The 20,041-nt window shown below is 41.2% G+C and overlaps 3 protein-coding genes across 11 annotated transcripts; all 3 read left to right on the forward strand.

Annotated features, from left to right (window-relative positions):
• The first annotated feature begins 332 nt into the window (after positions 1–332).
• Positions 333–3,697, forward strand: cmklr2 (chemerin chemokine-like receptor 2). Of its 3 annotated transcripts, none has more exons than XM_026295382.1 (3): positions 333–1,072; positions 2,014–2,153; positions 2,251–3,697. In XM_026295382.1, the coding sequence occupies exon 3, from the start codon at positions 2,285–2,287 to the stop codon at positions 3,362–3,364; it is 1,080 nt and encodes a 359-aa protein (XP_026151167.1). In that variant the 5' UTR covers positions 333–1,072; positions 2,014–2,153; positions 2,251–2,284; the 3' UTR covers positions 3,365–3,697. The 3 variants fall into 3 exon arrangements, with proteins under 3 accessions (XP_026151167.1, XP_026151166.1, XP_026151165.1); XM_026295381.1 differs by having other exon boundaries at positions 333–1,020; XM_026295380.1 differs by having other exon boundaries at positions 333–1,020; positions 2,059–2,153.
• A 509-nt stretch (positions 3,698–4,206) lies between these two features.
• On the forward strand, positions 4,207–9,854 carry LOC113123381 (NADH-ubiquinone oxidoreductase 75 kDa subunit, mitochondrial). 5 transcript variants are annotated; one of them, XM_026295373.2, is made up of 19 exons: positions 4,207–4,439; positions 5,113–5,237; positions 5,593–5,693; positions 5,797–5,904; positions 6,040–6,116; positions 6,360–6,441; positions 6,550–6,680; positions 6,772–6,957; positions 7,044–7,178; positions 7,270–7,384; positions 7,472–7,617; positions 7,703–7,831; positions 7,952–8,081; positions 8,171–8,331; positions 8,437–8,591; positions 8,977–9,152; positions 9,237–9,371; positions 9,529–9,601; positions 9,733–9,854. In XM_026295373.2, the coding sequence occupies exons 2-19, from the start codon at positions 5,135–5,137 to the stop codon at positions 9,822–9,824; spliced, it is 2,235 nt and encodes a 744-aa protein (XP_026151158.1). In that variant the 5' UTR covers positions 4,207–4,439; positions 5,113–5,134; the 3' UTR covers positions 9,825–9,854. The 5 variants fall into 5 exon arrangements, with proteins under 5 accessions (XP_026151158.1, XP_026151160.1, XP_026151161.1 ...); XM_026295375.2 differs by having other exon boundaries at positions 5,158–5,237; XM_026295376.1 differs by having other exon boundaries at positions 4,433–4,523; positions 5,158–5,237.
• Positions 9,855–10,335: 481 nt separating this feature from the next.
• Positions 10,336–19,542, forward strand: ino80da (INO80 complex subunit Da). 3 transcript variants are annotated; one of them, XM_026295371.2, is made up of 10 exons: positions 10,336–11,056; positions 12,541–12,787; positions 12,880–13,688; positions 13,844–13,940; positions 14,046–14,270; positions 14,867–14,976; positions 15,145–15,278; positions 15,604–15,821; positions 15,988–16,145; positions 16,243–19,542. In XM_026295371.2, the coding sequence occupies exons 2-10, from the start codon at positions 12,570–12,572 to the stop codon at positions 17,259–17,261; spliced, it is 2,988 nt and encodes a 995-aa protein (XP_026151156.1). In that variant the 5' UTR covers positions 10,336–11,056; positions 12,541–12,569; the 3' UTR covers positions 17,262–19,542. The 3 variants fall into 3 exon arrangements, with proteins under 3 accessions (XP_026151156.1, XP_026151155.1, XP_026151157.1); XM_026295370.2 differs by having other exon boundaries at positions 10,336–10,952; XM_026295372.2 differs by having other exon boundaries at positions 10,337–10,952; positions 14,046–14,265; positions 14,865–14,976.
• The last annotated feature ends 499 nt before the right edge of the window (positions 19,543–20,041 follow it).

The raw sequence follows: 20,041 nt of genomic DNA on the forward strand, positions 1-20,041 counted from the left end.
TTTTAATCTGAATATCCCTTTAATTCCCCCAAATTAAATCCTGCAATTTTATGGAAAGATAAATTATTGAATTATCTCTTTAATCATTCTGTAGGCACAATCTGTCTTCAATTTCAATTGAATATGAGTACTACTACCTATGAAAACAGCTCTATGTCTTTTGTGCCCCTGAAATAGGTTTAGCAAGTCTTGAGCAAATGACCCCTGAATTTCTGGAGATTTAGGACTAAGGATCTCTTTTTTTCTTCAGCTTTGTGGAAACTTTGAGGACTAGTTAATGATGCTGTTGCTGCCATGTATATATTAGAAAAATAATATTTTGAAAAGGTTAATATTAAAATGTGGTCAGACATTTCCAGAATAATATACAATGACATAAGTTAATTTAGCAGACGATTACTGTGCAATCAAGCAGGCCTGCATATCCACATTCCAATCACGAGGCCCAACACAAGTTTATTGTCTCTTAATGAGCAGCAAGCAACAAGGAGCTAAATCAGCCAGTTGAAAACTTACAGGAAAAGGGCAAATGCAGAAGAACAGACAGCTAAAAACCCACAGACTGGCCAGGCTCTCCCTGCTGAAGCAGTTGTCCTTTTTTGGGGGAAGTAAATCACTGAATCCTAAGAAAAAAAATATGAGAATCATCCAAGACTTTTCCGTTTATTCACTGAGGGGAAGACCACGCATAGAGTTTGCCCTGGTGTTATGAGAAGCAGCCGCAGCTTCTCTGAATGAAAGCTTTCTTCATTCCGTGCGGATGACCAACAACTTTTCGTCATTCTGTGGTTGAAGTTTTGACGCGTCAGCCAGGCGCGCCCACTGCACGGCAGTTCAGCTCTGTCTGTGCCCTGAATCGGAGTTTAGTTTGGACGGGCTAGGGGAAAAACTACACATGGGGCAGAAAGTGTCTTGCAGCCGAGTGGAAAGCTGGGGATAAAAAGGAGCTACAAGGGCGAGTTAGCGGCCGCTTTCATCCGGGAGCCTTTGCTGTCTTGATGTAAACTCTTCGGCTTTTGGGTAAGAGGTGCAGTCTGTTCTACCCGTAAGAACAATCACATCATGATTAATGGTACGTAATGGGCTGTAAGAGGCACTGATTGTACGGCAAAGTGTTATTTCCTACTCGACAGGCTAGATATGTTATTTTGACGTATTGTTATGTAAATACAGCCTCGTTGATCTAACACAGACATGCTCTAATGTTTTATGTTTCACCCCTTCAATAACTTGGCTAGTAGCATTTTTATTCTATCCACTCTAATGGTATTTCCCAATAAATTTACCATGTAGCCTCCCATGATTTATATCCCTTCTTTTTTTCTAATGGTTGGGTAATGTTTTTATGACTGCGTCTCTCTTTTGTTTACTCAGATTATATGGCAGTAATTTTTCTAACTTTTAAAGGACATATTTTCCTATTCATTTGTTGATTACACTGATTCTGGATTCATGTCTGTATAGCCTTCAAGAGTTATTTTTTTGGTCTGATGGCACTCTTCCAGAAATTCTTTAGGGCAAAGTTGCAGGTCTTACAGAGGTTTTCATTTTTTTTCTCTTTGAGGTTTATGTCACATTATTAATGTTCAGTTAGTTTGTGACTTAATTTTCATGACACTGTTTTCTAAAATCTAATTTTAAAAAAAGTATTAATGCCACTTAGACTTTAAAAATATGAAGATATTTGTATTATGTAATACAGACTTGAGATAGGTCACTAATAAGAGTGTGACAATAAACATTCACTTTTGTTTTTATATTTCACTAGTGCAAAAATTAGAGTGGTCATGGGCCCCATTTGAGGATACTAATTTTAGAAATGTGTGCTTAAAGACAAATTAACAATGAAATAAATGTTTTGTATCATCCAAACATTACACTGAACTTTTAACATGTCTAAATTGTATAACAATACATTATTTGTCCATTTCCTCCATGTTTACAAAAAAGCAATATGAATTATACTAGCAGCATCTTTTCTGGCTCATCTGTGGGGTATCTCACTGTCCACAGCTGTTGATCCTAGTGGATGTTGACAATATGTTCCTGGCTTGTCAGGGCACACCCAGTCCTAGCTTCAACACAGGAAGTGAATTGGAAGGAGTAACAGAACAGACAACTGGATCCCTGTGGAGACCAGCCAGGGATAAAAGGTCTGAAGTGAGAACTTGAGTTGCAGCACAGGAAGATTCTTGTAGTCACTCTGCTTATGGTTTACCTGATGCTCTTATAACATTTTCTTCCCTACAGATAATTTCAGCACAGAGATTAAATCCTTGCAACAATGGGTGACTCCAGTGAGGACTATGGAAACTACAGCTATGAATATTACCAGGAGTATGGCGACTTGGAGGAACTTAAAGTAGACCACAGGCAAAGTGAAATTACACACATCATCTCAGTGGTTATTAACATTATCGCCTTTGTGCTTGGTCTGATTGGAAATGGAACTGTTATTTGGGTGACAGCATTTAAAAGCAAAAGGACTGTCAACAGTGTCTGGTTGTTCAATCTAGCCATGGCAGACTTAGTGTTTGTGCTTTTCCTACCCTTCTACATTGATTACATATTGAGGGACTTCCACTGGAACTTTGGTGTGGCCATGTGTAAGCTTAACTCATTTGTGTCTGTGATGAACATGTATGCCAGTGTGCTCTTTCTCACAGTGCTTAGTATAGACAGGTATGTCTCTACTGTCCACCTCAGCTGGTCTCAGAAGTATCGCACTGTAGAGAGAGCCTGGGTTGTATGTGGCTGTGTATGGGCAGTAGCTGCAGCCATGAGTTGTCCTGCGCTGATTTTTCGTGACACAGTTCGTTTAAGTGACAAGGTGGTGTGCTTTAATAACTTCCATACACATGATGCACATACAGCAGCCATGAGACACATAATAATAGTGGTCATCCGTACCACTGTGGGCTTCCTTCTGCCCTTTACGGCTATATGTGTGACAGGAATACTTTTGGCAATTAAAGTTAATCAATCCGGGGGCTCTGTTCGCATGTCTAGCTTCTCCAAAACAGTCACTGCAGTAATTCTGGCCTTCTTTTTATGCTGGGCACCTTTTCATACATTTAGTTTGATGGAATTATCCATACATTCCTCAGAATACCTGCACAAAATACTGAAAACTGGGTTTCCTCTCGCCACCAGCTTAAGCTTTTTTAACAGCTGCATTAACCCCCTACTGTATATGCTAGTGGGAAAAAAGGTGCGACATATCTTAAAGCGTGCATGCCTGGACATCACAAAAAGTTCACTAAGAGAGCTCAGCCAGTCAATCTCTGCCACTGAGATGGAGTCTGTGCCAGGACTTCATCAGGAAAGTATCCCAGAGGAGCCTGTGGAGTCAACAACACTATGATTGCAACTATCCTCATATTATTTTAGTTTTCACTGACAATTATGAGGGGCTATTATTTCAGCATAAATATGGAAAATACCAGCAAACATAGTTTTTTAACTATTTACATATATATAATACACAAAGAGAAAATAACAAAACATGTTTAATCATTTTTTAATTATACTCTTTTGAAACAAGGGTATTTGCTATTTCAATCTAATGCCAGTATCTGATTGTAGTTATTATATATTGTAAGCTTTGTAACTTAAGTTGTATAAATGTTTTATTCTACTATATTTCAAGTGAATAGCATATACCTCAATAAATTTGTTCTTCTGAACACATACTGCACTGAAAGTCTTCTGTAGTGACTTTATGTTAGTGTCTGACATATTAAACTCAGGACAGAGTAGGCTCTGATGTTTTATGTACACACATACTAGATTTTTAGGAAGATTTACACAGCCTAATAAGCATGTGTGAGCCTGATGTTAAGTCCAGATGTTCATTCTGTTTCCTACAGGTCTGTTTACAGTTTCATGCATTTCCTGTTATTTTTCTTTAGTCTGGTCTGATCTGTTACATGACATCAGTGTTAGTTAACAGTGTACACAGGAAGCAAACATTTTGCCCTTCCTCCATACCTAGTCAGAATTCCCATGGCACTTTATGGACAATTTAAGCGTAGACTGCATATTATTTCTGTAGATAGCTATAGCATTACGTGTTCTTTACAGTGGCACAACAAAGGCTCACAATAATCCACATGTGCACAGTACACAAAGTGAACCAGCGAGGGAAAAGCATCACTGATACTGCCACATCACCACCGTCCCAATCAGGTAACGTCATAGCGTTAACTAACGTTACATGTGTAACGCTACTCATTTGTTGAGGAGTGTTTATATTACTGTGGCTGTTAGTAATGAAAACCTGTAGGATTAGCTACATTAGCTAGTCAGTATTTACAGAAAAGTATCTTTCCTCTTTGGATTATGGTGTAACAGATTATCTAATCCGTGACGCAGCAGAATAACAAGATTTGTGCACAATCTGCGTCGCAGGCAGTCTCATGAGGACAAACACTGGCCAGGTACGTTAGACTGGACACCGCAAGAATTATTATCTTATATGTAACGTTAACGTTAGATGCTTTTAGGCACCAGCACTAACTACAGTAAGTTTTGAATTGGTCGCTACATCTGAATAGACCTATAAATTTACCGGTAGATGTTTGTTTTGTCAGTCTTCATGTAGCAAAGTATGCTAGGTCTGAAGGTTTATGTGCTACAAACGTCACAATGTCGCTTCACGAGCTGGCGGTTGATATTTATCGAGTAACGTTAGAAGATGCCCGTGCCGCGAGCTGACGTTACCATGGTTAAATTAACGGTCATCAGGCTTTGCTAACGGTAGCGTTAGCTTGGCCTAGCGTTTGGCCAGTGTAACGTCGCCTGTTTGTTTTCATATTCCCATAAATGTGCTGCGTTTATACGGGTTGTCAAAACATGAAGCGAAGTTATACCTGCAGTCTTGTATCTGGTGCACACTGAACAGCATAGACATGCCATGTTTTAAAAGATGTCGCAGTATGAATCGCCTGCTCTTATTAACCAGCCTTAGCAATAACTGGCTGACTACTTCTGTTTTTGTTGTGGTGGCTCACGATGGCTGTACTGTTCGCCGAATTCAGGCACCATATTTGGTTATTTTACAGTTTTATACAGCCAGTCGATACTAACCTACTGCAAATCTGTCCGTCAAAGGACCTAGACCTTACAGCCGGTGATGCCTCTCTGCCTGTCTCCCAGCATGTTGCGTTTATCTGTAGTGAGCCGGAGGCTTTTCCCAGCAGCTATCACCAAAGGAGGCGCAGCTGCAGCTAACAATGGTAATAAAATAACGTTATCACTTATCTGCTGATTTATTGATCATGCCTTTTACAGCATGCCATTTGTATTTCTGCAGAATTTGTGCAAGAACTTAAAATGCCTAGCACTCATGTCACTGTTACACTGATGATTTACAGGCAGGATTACAGATTTGCCAGCTAACGAGCTCATTTGCTGTCAGGCTGTTGTTGGCTCAGTTCGACTTCAGTGATTTGCAGTCACTCAGGAATATCAGGAAAATTGTAAGATTTGATAGGATAAATAATAAATGGTGTAACTGATAGCTTAATTAAATGCAAAAGGCCTTGAAAAGAGAATGCTTGCATGAAAATCTTGTCTTTTCTGTCTTTAAAGCTCGATTTGCAGCTACAGCCACAGCAGCTGCCAGTAACCTCCTGGAGGTGTTTGTTGATGGGAAGCCTGTCATGGTGGAGCCAGGAACGACTGTGTTGCAGGTAAAGGGTGTCATTTCGGACTTACACTTACACTCCATAACTAATTTCCTAACATCTTTAGTCATAATATCCAATTTAACGAAGTGATTGTATTCCTCCACAGGCATGTGAGAAGGCAGGTATGCAGATTCCTCGCTTCTGCTACCATGAGCGTCTGTCAGTTGCTGGAAACTGTCGCATGTGTCTCGTGGAAATAGAGAAAGTTCCTAAGGTATGGGCTGGACATGTTTTTGGTTTCTCCTCTAAAAAGACATGCATGTGTATCAGCCATGAATTTCTTTGTCCAGTCATACTCAGACAGGGCTATGGCTTCTTAAAAGTATTGCTTTTTTAATTTATCATCTAGCCAGTGGCAGCTTGTGCTATGCCTGTCATGAAGGGCTGGAACATTTTAACCAACTCTGACAAAACGAGAAAAGCCAGGTAGGATCGAACTCACAACTAAGTGACTCTAGGTATATTGTGGTGCTCTACTAACATATATTTGTGCAGTTAATATTTCTCTGTAATTGTACCATATCATCTTTGGGGTAGTATTTAACAGAGGTTTTGTCATAACCACGCTTTTATTTTTGTGGTATAATGTTTACTTATATGGGCTCTGTCCTAAATTATTCATGTAAAAGTAACATGAAAGAATGCTCAAAGCTGTTTGATTTTACACAGAGAGGGTGTGATGGAGTTCCTGCTAGCTAATCACCCATTAGATTGCCCAATTTGTGATCAAGGGGGAGAATGTGATCTACAGGTAAATCAAACAGTTGTATTTTGTATAGCTGTAGATGTGTTCTTTATGGTGTTGCTAATGAGACTGTGTATATAAAAGATAAATGTTTGATGGAATATTTGTGTGAAGGACCAGTCAATGCAGTTTGGCAGTGACAGGAGTCGGTTTACAGAGGGCAAAAGAGCTGTGGAAGACAAAAATATTGGCCCTCTCATCAAAACCATTATGACTCGCTGCATCCAGTGCACTCGCTGTGTGCGGTGAGTTAACGCTGCATTCGAATATCTAGAGTAAGATGAATTGCTGTGTAAATTTAAAATATTAAAATAAGTACATTTCTTGCTTCTACAGTTTTGCCAGTGAGATTGCAGGTGTGGAGGACCTAGGCACCACAGGCAGAGGCAATGACCTGCAGATTGGGACCTATGTGGAGAAGATGTTCATGTCAGAGTTATCTGGAAATGTTATTGATATATGCCCAGTGGGAGCCCTGACTTCTAAACCATATGCATTTACTGCTCGACCTTGGGAGACCAGGTTATTGAGTAATGCTCTAAAGTTTGATGAATTTACTGGGGTCAAAATTTTGTTTTTTCACTTACATATTAATTAATTTTCTTTAGGAAGACTGAATCCATTGATGTTCTGGATGCTGTCGGTAGTAACATTGTGGTGAGCACTCGTGGTGGTGAGGTGATGAGAATTCTGCCTCGTCTTAATGAGGATATTAACGAGGAGTGGATCTCGGACAAAACCAGGTTAATGTACTGCCCCACACAGTTTGCCTGGCATAGATTTGTGTATGGTGTCTGCATCATGCTGAACTCCTTCTTGCCTTCATCCTGACAGGTTTGCTTATGATGGACTTAAGAGGCAGAGGCTTACTCAGCCAATGGTGAAAAATGAGTCTGGGCAGTTAGTGCCCACAACCTGGGAAGATGCCCTGACTCGAGTTGCTGGAATAGTATGCAAAATATGACGAAATTTTCCTCTCTAACAATGTACGATAATTCATAGCATGTGGTTCAACAACATCTGTTTTATTTGACAGCTGCAAGGAGTTAAAGGAAATGATGTAGCTGCGGTTGTAGGAGGCTTGGTGGATGCAGAGGCACTCATATCTTTGAAAGACTTGTTAAACCGTTTGAATAGTGACAACCTGTGCACTGAGGAAGTGTTTCCCATGGCTGGAGCTGGGTAAGACTATACACATAAAAACTGAACATGACCTGGCTAAAGTAATTCTGATGATTCTTCTTTGACCTTGACCTTTTGGCCTTAGATCTGACCTACGTTCAAACTATCTTCTAAATACTGGGATTGCTGGCATTGAAGAAGCTGACCTGGTGCTTCTAGTTGGCACCAACCCACGCTATGAAGCTCCTCTTTTCAATGCACGAATCAGAAAAGGGTGAGTTGAATGCCGTTACTACATAATATCTGGTTACTGAACAATGCTAAACTTGTAAACCTGAGGGTTATTTAACAAAAGCGCAGTTTGTTTAATACAAACTGGATACCTTTGCTTTAGGTGGCTTCACAACGAGCTGCAAGTGGCTCTAATAGGAAAGGAAGTGGACCTAAGTTATAGCTATGACCATCTTGGGGAATCTGCTAAGGTTCTTCAAGAAATTGCAGCAGGAACTCACCCATTCTCTCAGGTAATACTCTGAGCACTGGGTGTTATTCAGTCAACATTGCTAGTCAGTCTAAATGGCTCTTTATAATGCTGTGTTTTCTCCTTTTGCAGGTCTTGGCTAAAGCAAACCATCCTGTTGTTGTGGTTGGTAGCAGTTGCCTGCAGAGAGAGGATGGAGCTGCAATAATGGCAGCTGTATCAAACATTGCCCATAATGCTGGTGCTAGCCATGAAGGAAATGAGACCTGGAAGGTTCTCAATGTGCTACACAGGTCATAGTCTTGGAAAATAAAATTAGAAGGAAAACTTTCAGTAACATGGCAGTGTTCAAAGGTGATTTTACAGTAATGCATGTGCTATTTTGTCTGTCTCTTCAGGGTTGCCAGTCAAGTGGCAGCACTTGATCTTGGGTACAAACCAGGGGTGGAGGCTATCAGAAAGAACCCACCCAAAGTTCTGTTTCTACTAGGAGCTGATGCTGGCTGTATTACTCACCAAGACCTCCCTAAGGATAGTTTCATAATTTATCAAGGTCAGCTGTTTTACTACACAGCAGCAGAAGCGCTTGCATAGCATCTTTTATTTACATTAATTTATGTATGGTATCCAAGAGAGGCAAAGTAATTCCTAACATAATATTTTTCACTTGTACAGAAGAGTGACAAATGAAAACCTGAGCAAATGAGCAAACCTTGTGTATGATACACAAGATTTCACTGAATGGTTTAATGAATATGCATTTAACATGCTCTCCACCATCATCAAAATAGCTAATGAGGGAATGAGGAGAAACACAATGAACTCTTTCTGACTGCTCATTTTAGAGAAAACGCCTTACGTGGAGTTTTTAGTTGTCACCTTTCTGTATATGCTGATATTAAAGGATAATTTCAGTGATCTATACTGTAACTACTTAGGTCACCATGGTGATGTTGGTGCCCCAATGGCTGATATCATACTTCCTGGAGCTGCATATACTGAAAAATGTAGCACCTATGTGAACATTGAGGGCCGTGCCCAGCAGACCAGTGTGGCGGTGACTCCTCCAGGCGTGGCCAGAGAAGACTGGAAGATCATTAGAGCAATTTCTGAGGTGAACTACAATACATAGTACTTGTGTTATATTAGACAGAAATAAATAAGACTGAATGGTTTGTATTCTCCATTGTTATTTAAGCTTTCTGGAGTAACTCTACCATATGATACTCTTGAAGAAGTGCGTGATAGACTGTCAGAAGTTTCCCCAAATCTGGTGCGATATGAAGACGTTGAGGATGCCAACTACTTTAAGCAGGCTAATGAACTCTCTAAGGTTTGGTGTTATCTTCCTCAGGGATGTGCTTACTTGATCAGAGAAGAATCTAATTAAGCATATAACATTTAAAAATTAGCTGCTACAGTTAATTTATCTCAACTTACTTTATGCTGTTCTTCATGATAATAGTGATATCTCTACTTATCTCTTTCAGTCAGTGAACCAGGCTGTCCTTACTGAACCTTTAGTCCCTCCACAGCTTACTGTGAAGGACTTCTATATGACAGGTGGGATGTTGGTGGTCAGTTCAAGTGTTTTTCCTCTCACTAAAACTAGTTTATTCAAATCACAGTAGTTGAGTAAAATAATGTGATCATAGAAGCAAATTTAAAATCTCTCAATCTTTACTTACTCACAGATCCGATAAGCAGAGCCTCCCAGACAATGGCCAAGTGTGTGAAAGCTGTCACAGAGGGGGCACAAGCTGTGGACGAGCCAGCCATATGCTAAAGCACACAATGGATAGCGCTCCAATTCTGGAAAAAAAAAATTATACGCACAACTCCTCTATTTGCACATTCCTAGAAATATATTTATTTGCACATGTGTTTTACCATAGTAGACGCCTAATTTATATAAAGTACATTATAGAGCTAACTTATTTTGCAAAACGTGTATGCATTTTCTCCAGAGTGAAAATGTAAGCTCCAGTTTAACAAATCTTCAGATATGCAACTATTTTAGTAGATGTGACCAAAGGTTTAAAATCTTTATCCTGCAAAGGTAAATTTAGTATCTTATCTTCCTATGAAATTACCAACATTGAAAGTGTTATAAATGTATTTTCTTAAAGGCATATGGAATATGCTGTAGTGCAGTGTGATATTTAATAAACAGTTTTCTATAGCAAGCTTAACAAATATTTGCAAAACCTCTATTTAAGCTTGTGCTCTTATTTATAAGATTATTTAAAGTATCAAATTAATTAGTGTGTAAATTAATGCAGTGGATGGCACTTTTCTGTGTAGGTGTTATAGATGGTTTTAACTTTACTAGTCTGAAGCTCCGGTATCTGATGGGCACGTGGTCCATCATCAGTGAAGAGCCGGTAACAGTGTGGTAGTAGGGCTGATAACTCATATGGAGGATGATAGCCGTGGTCCAGGTGGATTTAACACTTTACTGGATCTCTCAATCAGCATTTTTAACCCAGTCATTTTAAATCTGGAATATATAAACATCGATGTCCTTCAGACGAACTGTAATTTCTTTCATAAAAACATTAACATCACACTTGTACGCTGTAGAGGCTTTTAACAAAGTTGAATTTCCAATATGGTTGGAGAGGTTGTTGTTGTCGAGCACACTGTTGTCATGTCCCCGCAGTGCCTGTAGTGGTGCTGTGAGGAGTATGCTGTGGATCCAACAAAAATCCTCAGCAGCCTACCTACGGCTTGTAATTTGCTCTGGATAGCCCATATTTATATACATTCTTATTTCGAGAAATACCTAGCTCGATGAAGATCACTATTACTATACTATCTCGAATATCGATGCACAAGTAGCCTAGCCGATTCTAATAGACATTTCGGCCGTCTGTGTGGATCGAATACCGTACACAGCCTATACCAATTCAAGGTAAGCGACATCGTATACAGCCTCGGCCTCGATTTCTGGATGTACTGCTTTGCAGAGGGTTTAGTCGGCCAGGCGTTTTACTAGAGATCGCTGTGCCATCTAGGGTAAGAGGCCTGTCATTTATGACTTACTTAATTTATAACTTGGGATATTACAAAATGACTCGGTGCCTGAAGATGATATGAGGAGTTACGCAATGTTGACAGTTTCAAGTCTTGTAGCCTGCTGGTGCTACATTATGTAACGATAATGGCTATAGGTAATATCGATTATTATAGAGGCCTTCGTGGACAGGCCTTAAGCCTCGTATCTTTTGTTAGGAAGTAAATAGCCATAAATATATCGTGTTTATAAAGGCTAATCGGACGATTGGAGTTGTTCAATTAATTCTTGTGTTTGACGATTTTTCTTGTATTTTCGAAATTAAAACAAAACTGAAAATAGACCTATATCGTGTTGCTATTTGCTTATGTTTCCGTTTCCTGGTTAGCTACCGCCTACTGATTTGTGTTTTTAGCTTTGATAGCTTTTTAGCTAACTAGCGAATTAGACTTTTTAGACCTGGTCTTTGTTGAAAATATGTATTTCTACCTGACGATGGACACAGTTGTAGCTTGTGGAGTAGGACACGGGCGCATATTCCACGTAGATACGCTCACAATATAAACTTTATCACATGTCTATCGGCCCCAAGCTAATGGTGGCAAGCTAGCTCTTCGTAGCTGGTCACCGCTTGCTACCTGCTCAGTTCTCAGTATTTAGGTGACTAAAGCTGTTACTGTTAACCCGGACTTATATAAATGACACTTAGACAACCTTCCCTAGTATGTCCAGAATTTGCACTAAGTGTGAGAGCCACAGATATCTCAGAACCAAGCCAAAAACACAAAATTAAAGGTAGCAGCTACTGAAGCTGGTCAGCTAACTAAAGATAGTTGTCACTAACCTAAACGTAAAGCGCAGCATAGATATCAGTAACAGCCTGCTTTAATAAGAATGTTACATTTTTAAAAGCAGCCTATATGTTTCGTGTAGTCGGGGGAAAAAAAGACTTTCTGATACAGTAATTTGAGTGTTCAGCTAGCAAGCATTGTAATGATGCTTACACACTAGCAAGTGCTGTTTAGTTTTAACTTACACTTTGACGGGCAGACCGCCGTTCGCAGTTCTGTCGTGTTATCCTGTAACGCTAAAGTCCTAGCTGTAAGCGTAAATGAATGGATTGTGAAATGAAATCAGTCTCTCCGTTTACCACCTGTTTTTCAGACAGTTTGACAACGAAAATTGGAGAGTGTGAAAGCAACTAGTTAGTATTCAGAGGAAAACTTTGCACTGTAATGCTGTGAAATAAGTAGGCCCTATTTTAATATAAGCACAGTATTGATTATTCACGCCATTTGCTTACATAGTCGTTTAATTAACAACAATTAGATTAATTGGCTTGTTGAATATTTATTCTTACTTCATACCTATATCAGCTAAGGACTGATTGATTTCCTGGCTTCTTAACCCTGCACATACATGCATAGTTAACTCTTCGGTGCCATATATTTGTCTTTTTTTTTTCTCCCCGACTTGATCTCATCAGCTGATGTTGTCAAGGACAAGAGTCACGTGATGTATGAAGGCAAACACATACACTTCTCAGAGGTGGACAATAAGCCGTTGTGCTCATACAGCCCAAAGCTCTGCAAGCAGCGGAGACTAAATGGCTATGCTTTCTGTATCCGGCACGTTCTGGAAGACAAGACAGCCCCCTTCAAGCAATGTGAATATGTGGCCAAGTACAACAGTCAGCGATGTACCAACCCTATCCCCAAGTCTGAAGACCGCAGGTGTGTATGTGTGGCAGTTTCTACAGAGCTGTGCAGAAGACATGTATTACAAGTGTGCACAGTATACCTAAGAGTTTCTTCTTGTTTTGCAGGTATTGTAATAGCCACCTGCAAGTTCTCGGCTTTATCCCCAAGAAGGAACGGAAAAAGAAGCATGATGCGTTGGACGAAACACGTCCACGGACTCACCTGGAGTCAGTGGCACTCAACATAACTGTGCCCTCTCTAGCTCTTAAAGCCCCCAATGGTATAGATGAACTTCCGCCATCTCCCCCCTGTACACGCCTGTTACCCCTTCCTGATGGGGAACTCCTGGACCCTTTTGCCTTCTATGAGGATGACACAGATGGGGAGGAGGTGGGTACTCCCCGGAAGAGTAATGCCATCAAGAAGAAATTACAGAGTCGACTGCTTAACCAGAAACTCTGCCATGACACAGACCTCTTCCAGCCACCTCTGGAGCACTTTAGTCCTTCCCCTGTTTCCCGTGTGCACCCTTCCTCGCCACTCAGTCCTCATCTCCCACGGCAGCAGTCAGGTCTTCTTCAGCAGCCCCAGCACTCCAGTGGGACATCCGTCATCTTCCCAGGACAGCAGCAGGGTTTATTATGCAATCCACCACCATCTCAGACGGTCAACTTTCTGCCTCCAGGGATAACCTCTAATTCAGCACCCAGTCCAGTGCAAACCTCTGGGGCATCACTCAGCAGGAAAATGCCTTTCACTGCTACTCACTTGCCTGTCAGTTGCAAGGACAGTGGCAGTAACAATCAGCGGCATGTGGTTGTCATGCGTCCTGCTGCCTTCTCACCCTCTGCCAGCTGTTTGGCCAGGTTGCAACATCTGGTGCAGCTCTATGCCAAGAGACAACGGGAGCATGGAGACCTCTTTCCTCATCTAGGTGCCTAATTTTAACACATGCCCCACTGTTTTTGTGTTTCTCCTTAAAAAAAAATGTAGATGTATTTTTGAAGGATTCTGTAAGATGTTTTGAACGTAATGCAGCTATTGAGCCTGTTAAAGTGGATGAGCTACTCCTAACAAGTTCTCTTTTAGGTTTGGACTGGTCAGAAGACAGTGCTGCTGATGATGACGACGAAGAGGAGGCAGAGAGATTGGCTCCTTTCCAGACCTCTTGGACACCACAGAATGAGTTGGTATCTTAATACTTTATTTTACAGTATACACATTGAACTTTAAAACAGACATTTTTTGTCATGGTTGTCTTTTTTTTTTTTTTTTTTTTTTTTAATAATAGGCTGGAAGATGACAATTGCTCCTCACGGAGAACACGCCTGCTTAGGCTTTGCTCATACCTCCAGGAGAAATACAAGCACATGTGCAGGCAGGAGAGGGCGAGTATCCGCCAGAAGAGATACCGCTATGCCTTCCGCAAAGCCTTGCTGCATGCTGCCAGTAACAATCCTGACTGTGCTGGGCAGCTGATCCAGGAGTTGCGTGGTACCTCTCAAAACTCATCAAGGTATTTTCACAATTGTCATACAAGTCAACTTTGTATCTCTTCTCAGGGCTAATGTAAATGCAGTAAGGTCCCACTAGAAGCCAGTCACAAAAAACAAACGTGAAGTCCACAAACTGGAACAAGTCCCTGGCAGTTTTCCTTAGCTAAGTGGCAAAATTTCATTGTACTGTCAAACAGAAATCACACTGAGAAACAGCTATGTAGATACGTCACTCAGGTGATTCTAGTCTGAATGTTTAAGAGTCAGTTTGCTAAGAAAAGACCAATCAGGACAGAGCTGGACTGCACTGTCTGATACTCCCATATAGACAGCAGGAGATGCCAATATGAGAGAAGCAAGAAGAAAGTTTTTTTTTTTTGTATGTGCACCTGTAAGTTAGAAATTTCATGTACATAATCTCCTATGTAGATATGGTTACATCCAGACTTTTATCGAAGCACAACCTGCATGATATACTGTTTTTATGACTCACTCATTGACTTCCTATATTTGCAGTGTTTATCACCTAATTTTAAATGTACAAAATTTGGCAAATGTCGAATGTTTTCAGTGGTGTTGACTGTTACCTCAGTCCTGCGGCTTTGTGTTTTTACAGTGCAACACCAGCAAAGCAGCAGAGCGCGGATACTAGGACCTGCACTGGCAGCACAAAGGGCCAGGCCTGCAATAACAGAGCTTTGCCCTTTACTCAACACTGTTTTCAGCGTATCCTTTGCAGCAGTTCACTCACTGTAAAACTGGCCACTAGAAGTGCAACACAGCGATTGAGATTCTGTTTTGCAATTTAGAATATGGCAGTTTCTGAATGGTGGAGTGTCATAATCACATGCCATCAATGTAGTATATGTTTTTTTCCTTTACTGTTTTCTGTAGACATTCTGTTGAATCGTTCTCAGCAGCTCTTTGCTAGTTGCACAGCCAAATTTGCAGATGGTCAGCAGTGCTCCATCCCTGTGTTTGATATCACGCACCAGACACCTCTCTGTGAAGAGCATGCCAAAAAGATGGTAAGTTCAGTGTTTAAGGGTTGTATGCTTTCATGCCAAGAGTTACATAAAAAGATCAATACACCTCCAACAAGGAAACAGCTACCATGCCCAAAAGATAACAAAATCCACCTACCATCACGTTTAAAGGTCACTCTAGCTGTTTCCCTGTTTAGAGTCTTTATGCCAGGCTAAACTAAGTGGCTACTGGTTCAAGCTAACACTATATATTTTATAAAGCCATTTGAGTGGTGTCATTCAACATTTCCCCTAATGTTGGATCTTTCCTATTATTGTCTTTTCATCGATGGTTTGATTTTAATGCTCTTCCACACATTCCATACAGGATAACTTCCTGCGCGGGGATGGAAATCGACGAGTGCAGCACCAGCAACAGCGAAAGCCACGTAAAAAGACCAAACCACCGGCGCTAACCAAAAAACACAAGAAGAAGAGGAGGAGAGGGCCACGGAGGCCTCAGAAACCCATTCCTCCAGCGTTGCCACAAGGGAACCTGGGAATGCCTTCAATAAGCCTAGCAATGCCCTCACAGGCCAGCATCAGGTGTGCTATGCCTCTGCCTTTACTGTTGAGTTAAAAATTTAAGTTGGCAATTCAGTGTGAGGAAAAAAAACATCCTCATTCACTGGCTCTCATGTTCTACATGTTTTAAACTGCTCTTTAACTACACAGGCTTGTTGTATTTACTCTCGTCTGTTGTTTGTTGCAGGAGCCCTTCAACTCCAGATCTGAGTACAGAGGAGCTTCCTGATGATATCACCAATGAAATGGCAGACATTCCAAATGACTTGGAGCTGAACCAAGAGGATTTCTCCGATGTGTTACCCAGACTACCGGATGACCTGCAGGACTTTGACTTGTTTGAAGGTTGTCACACACCTGATTCTTATGCACCACTATGCCTTTCAAGTGTACACCAACATTCCTGGTCTGTGGTTGCAATAATGATTGTGTGTATATGCAGGTAAGAACGGGGAGCTCCTGCCCACTACAGAGGAGGCTGAGGAGCTGGTGCGTGCACTCCAGGCTATGGGGTCCTACCCGGACTCTTTAGTGTGCCTGACCTCCATGGGAGACCTGGCCCCCTCTGAAGGAGTGGACCACCGAGCAATGAATGTGTTTCCTGGTCCAGTCCAGCCAGGCACCATGGGGGACCTGCTGAACAGCCGCATCTCTACGGAGAATTTCACGGGCCTTGAGCTGGAGGACAATATACTGCAGTCCACTGGGGCTCACTTTACCCCCTCACCGCCACCTCAGCCTGCTACCCAGCCCTCTACGTCATGCTCCAATCTAACCTCATCATCTTCTACAGTAGCCCCCTCGGCCACCTCCCTGCTCACTCAGGCCTCCGTTACAGAGCGAACGTTTTCCCGGACACATGCAAACCATGTCCTGGCCAAGTCGGATGCACCCACGTCATCTCCCCAAGGCAGCCACTACAGCAGTGACCATGTGCCATCCCCATACAGTGACCACATATCTTCTCCCCATGCCAGCTCCTTTCAGGCAGACACCCCTCTGTTGCTGGAAGTCCCTCTCAGCGGGGTACCAGGAGCCCCACGCTCGTCATGGAATAATCTCCCTCTCCCTCTCACTGACCCCACACAGTTTGGCAATCTCATAGGATCAGAAAGTCATCTCATATCAACCTCTCTGTCCACTCCCCCAGCTACCACCCACTCTGTGACGCTGCAGCCCATGGCTGCTCTCTCAGCGATGCCCCAAAGTGGCTTAACAGGTCTAACAAATCCCCCTGCTCCCTCACCCGCCTCACATGATCTTCTGACCTCCACACATCCCAAACTGCAGCTCCCTCAGTTCAGCGCGGCCTTTGGCCATCAATTGGCCTCCCACAGTGGCATCCCGAAAGATGTGCAGCCCAGCCACAGCTCCACAGCGCCCCCTGCAGGCTTCTCCATAGTTAGTGCCACCGCTGCAAGTGCCAACAGCACCACACCACCCTTCACGCAAAGTAAATGAGAACAGGCATAGAGGTCTGTGGACTCACAATCGCTTACAATCCATTCGACTGGCTTCTGATTGATTAACCCTCTTCATCTGCGACATGTGTGCAATGTGGTAATAGTGCACTATTTGATAATGAATTTGCACAACCTCAGATTTCCCGTAGTACTTTCTGTTCTTTTGCTCTGTAGCCAGACGATCTCTGGAATTTCAGGTTATTGTGAGTCCACTTGTTTGATGCCTTGTGGATGCATCAGCAGGGGTTAAAGTGAGATTTTGTGATGAAATTAAGGAACAGGTGAAAATTGGCAGAAGGACGTTAACAGAAATGATCTGTCACCATGCTCAGAATTCATAGAAGCATCAATCATTGGTGGGTTTTGTTTGCTTTGCCAGTTAAAGTCTCGTCTTGAAATTGCGACTATGCCCTGCCTTGCTCAAACGGCCATTGCATTTTTATTTTTCCACCTGTTCCATACACTGCTTATATCACCCTCTGAAAAACAAAGAGTACAGGTTGTGATATTTGTGATCCATTATGTTTCAAGCTATTTAACTGTTATCATGATATAGAATCGTACTAAGTCAGATTTCACAGTCATATGAATTTACCAAAATACTTTTAAACAGCTGTTTTTATATTGTGTATACTGTATATGTGCTCATTTATTGGTTCGCTCAGATGTCAAAATCTCTGACCTCACCATTGGTTGTGAGACTCTGAGTGGCCTAGTAGACACTTGAAGGTGAATATAGTTTCCTAAAGCAATAAACACATTAACATAACTCTAGCATTGTAAGGTATTTTATTGGTCTCATTGCATGTAGCTTCACTTGCTGAAAACAGCCTGGATCAGGAATATACTTTGGCCCCTATAACTGTTGAGAACTGTTTATGTAACAGTTTCGCTAAGAACCAGGGCTGTACACTCACAAGTTAAAAATAAGCTGTAGTTCAAGAGATGAGCGATCAGGTCGACCTAACTTCTCTCAAGTCGTACCGAGTGGCTTTCTGAGGCTGATAAATGAGTTTCAGTGTTACGATAGGAGTGATGATAGTGTAATCCAGGGACTTTTAAGTGTCTACTCTCAAAAGGTGCTCTCTGGTCCACATATACAATGGTCCTTAGTGACTTGTGTGTCTCGTTATAGACAAATCCAATTTCAGGACTCAATGAAAACCCACTATAAGACGTCAAGGCTAGACTATGACAAAGGCTTACGAGGTGAATTGGCACTGGAAATGAATATTTTACTGATTAGCTAGGAATAATATGATGGTATAAAATGGTGTGTTGAACACATCTGAGGTAAAGCACTGTCTGTTTTACGCAGTTATAAGGTGATTTTAAGTTAACACAAACCTGGGAGTCTGATTTTAGAAAACTGAGGACCAGGCTATCTGTTAACTACTCATACAGCAGTACAACCACGGCTTTTGATAGATATTATATTAGACGTGACATTATCAGACATTGTTGAGTATTAGGTATATAGAGTAGCAGTCTCTATCTTGGGGTTTGTTGGTGAATTATTGAGTAGCAATGGATTGAAATTGTTATTTGCAAATGTATTCAGTGGAACCTGTGTCTTGTAGAATGAGTCTCTTATTTTTTAATGGCTATCAGAATGGTTGTAAGTTCGCTTTGAAGTTGGAGGGATCAATGTTTGTATGCTGTCATTTTGTTTTTAATATATTTATGGAGAATATTTTTGATAGCTATTAAACTGCAGGAAGGAGTCTGAGATTGCATGGGACAGCAACATTTTGTGTGACAGCATTATAATATGAATATTAGATTATGGTCACTGGCTTGAGTCTTGGTGGTATGAAACATTAGATTATATGCATCTAAATTTTATTTTGTGGAGAAAAGAAACAGATCAACATGTTATTTTTAAACAGATTTGCACAGGAGTGGGTGAGGCCGGCTGTGTATCATGTCTCGTGTCTTGTCTTGCCTTTTTATTTTATCTTTTTTTTTTTTTTTTTTTTTTTTTTGCTCGGATGCTCATTAAATGAACAGCTGCCGTCATAACCAGCTCTGAGCCTGCACCACATCCCTGTTTCCAGCTGTGAGAAGGCCCAGTTCTGTCTCTCCCTTCCAAAGAAAACACACACACACACCCCACACACACACACACAGACACACACACACACACACACACACACACACACACAGACACACAGAAGTGTAAACCTGTAGCTACACCGGAGATGACTGGGCTTTCTCAGCAACAGCAATGTTAGTCACAGGCATAAACAGTGCCCACTAAAAAAAAAAAAAAAAAAAAACAAACAAAAAAGAGAAACAAGGAAAAAAAAAAAATCACGGATGAAAATGTTTGCCACGCAATACTGCTGTATCCACATAGCATGAGACTAGTTGTTGCACCAGTTTACTCTCCCAACAACCACATAGAACAAAATGAACAGGGCTCGTAGGCACATGTAACTGCTTGAATTCAGAGATGGCTGACAAATTCCTATACTCATTGAATGTACTGTATTACTGTTTTTAAAGATAGGATGAGCTAATCTAGTCACCTTTTATTATTGGTCCTTGTTTAATTTGTCTAAGGTATTTTTTGTATACAAAGGTTTACATTTTTATGTATATTTTTCTTGTGTACAAATTATGTAATATGTGTACAAACACTGTATGTAATATCTGTATATAGTGTGAGAAATCTGATCTTTTGTTTTTGGATGTATAAATAAAACTTGCTGTGAGGTATTTGCTGACATAGTTTGACGTTTAATAGTGTGATGAGCATTTTTAGACATGTTGTAG

Source organism: Mastacembelus armatus, chromosome 21 (genome assembly GCF_900324485.2).
Source record: "Mastacembelus armatus chromosome 21, fMasArm1.2, whole genome shotgun sequence".
Lineage (NCBI taxonomy): Eukaryota > Metazoa > Chordata > Actinopteri > Synbranchiformes > Mastacembelidae > Mastacembelus > Mastacembelus armatus.

Excerpts from the sequence above, each read along its gene's own strand:
- ino80da (XM_026295371.2), top strand. The coding sequence starts at position 12,570 with ATGTATGAAGGCAAACACATACACTTCTCAGAGGTGGACAATAAGCCG. Across the intron at positions 14,271-14,866 it reads ACCTCTCAAAACTCATCAAG|TGCAACACCAGCAAAGCAGC; the intron begins GTATTTTCACAA and ends GTGTTTTTACAG. Across the intron at positions 15,279-15,603 it reads AAGAGCATGCCAAAAAGATG|GATAACTTCCTGCGCGGGGA; the intron begins GTAAGTTCAGTG and ends CATTCCATACAG.
- cmklr2 (XM_026295382.1), top strand. The coding sequence starts at position 2,285 with ATGGGTGACTCCAGTGAGGACTATGGAAACTACAGCTATGAATATTAC.
- LOC113123381 (XM_026295373.2), top strand. The coding sequence starts at position 5,135 with ATGCCTCTCTGCCTGTCTCCCAGCATGTTGCGTTTATCTGTAGTGAGC. Across the intron at positions 7,385-7,471 it reads TGACTCGAGTTGCTGGAATA|CTGCAAGGAGTTAAAGGAAA; the intron begins GTATGCAAAATA and ends TTTATTTGACAG. Across the intron at positions 8,332-8,436 it reads GTTCTCAATGTGCTACACAG|GGTTGCCAGTCAAGTGGCAG; the intron begins GTCATAGTCTTG and ends CTGTCTCTTCAG.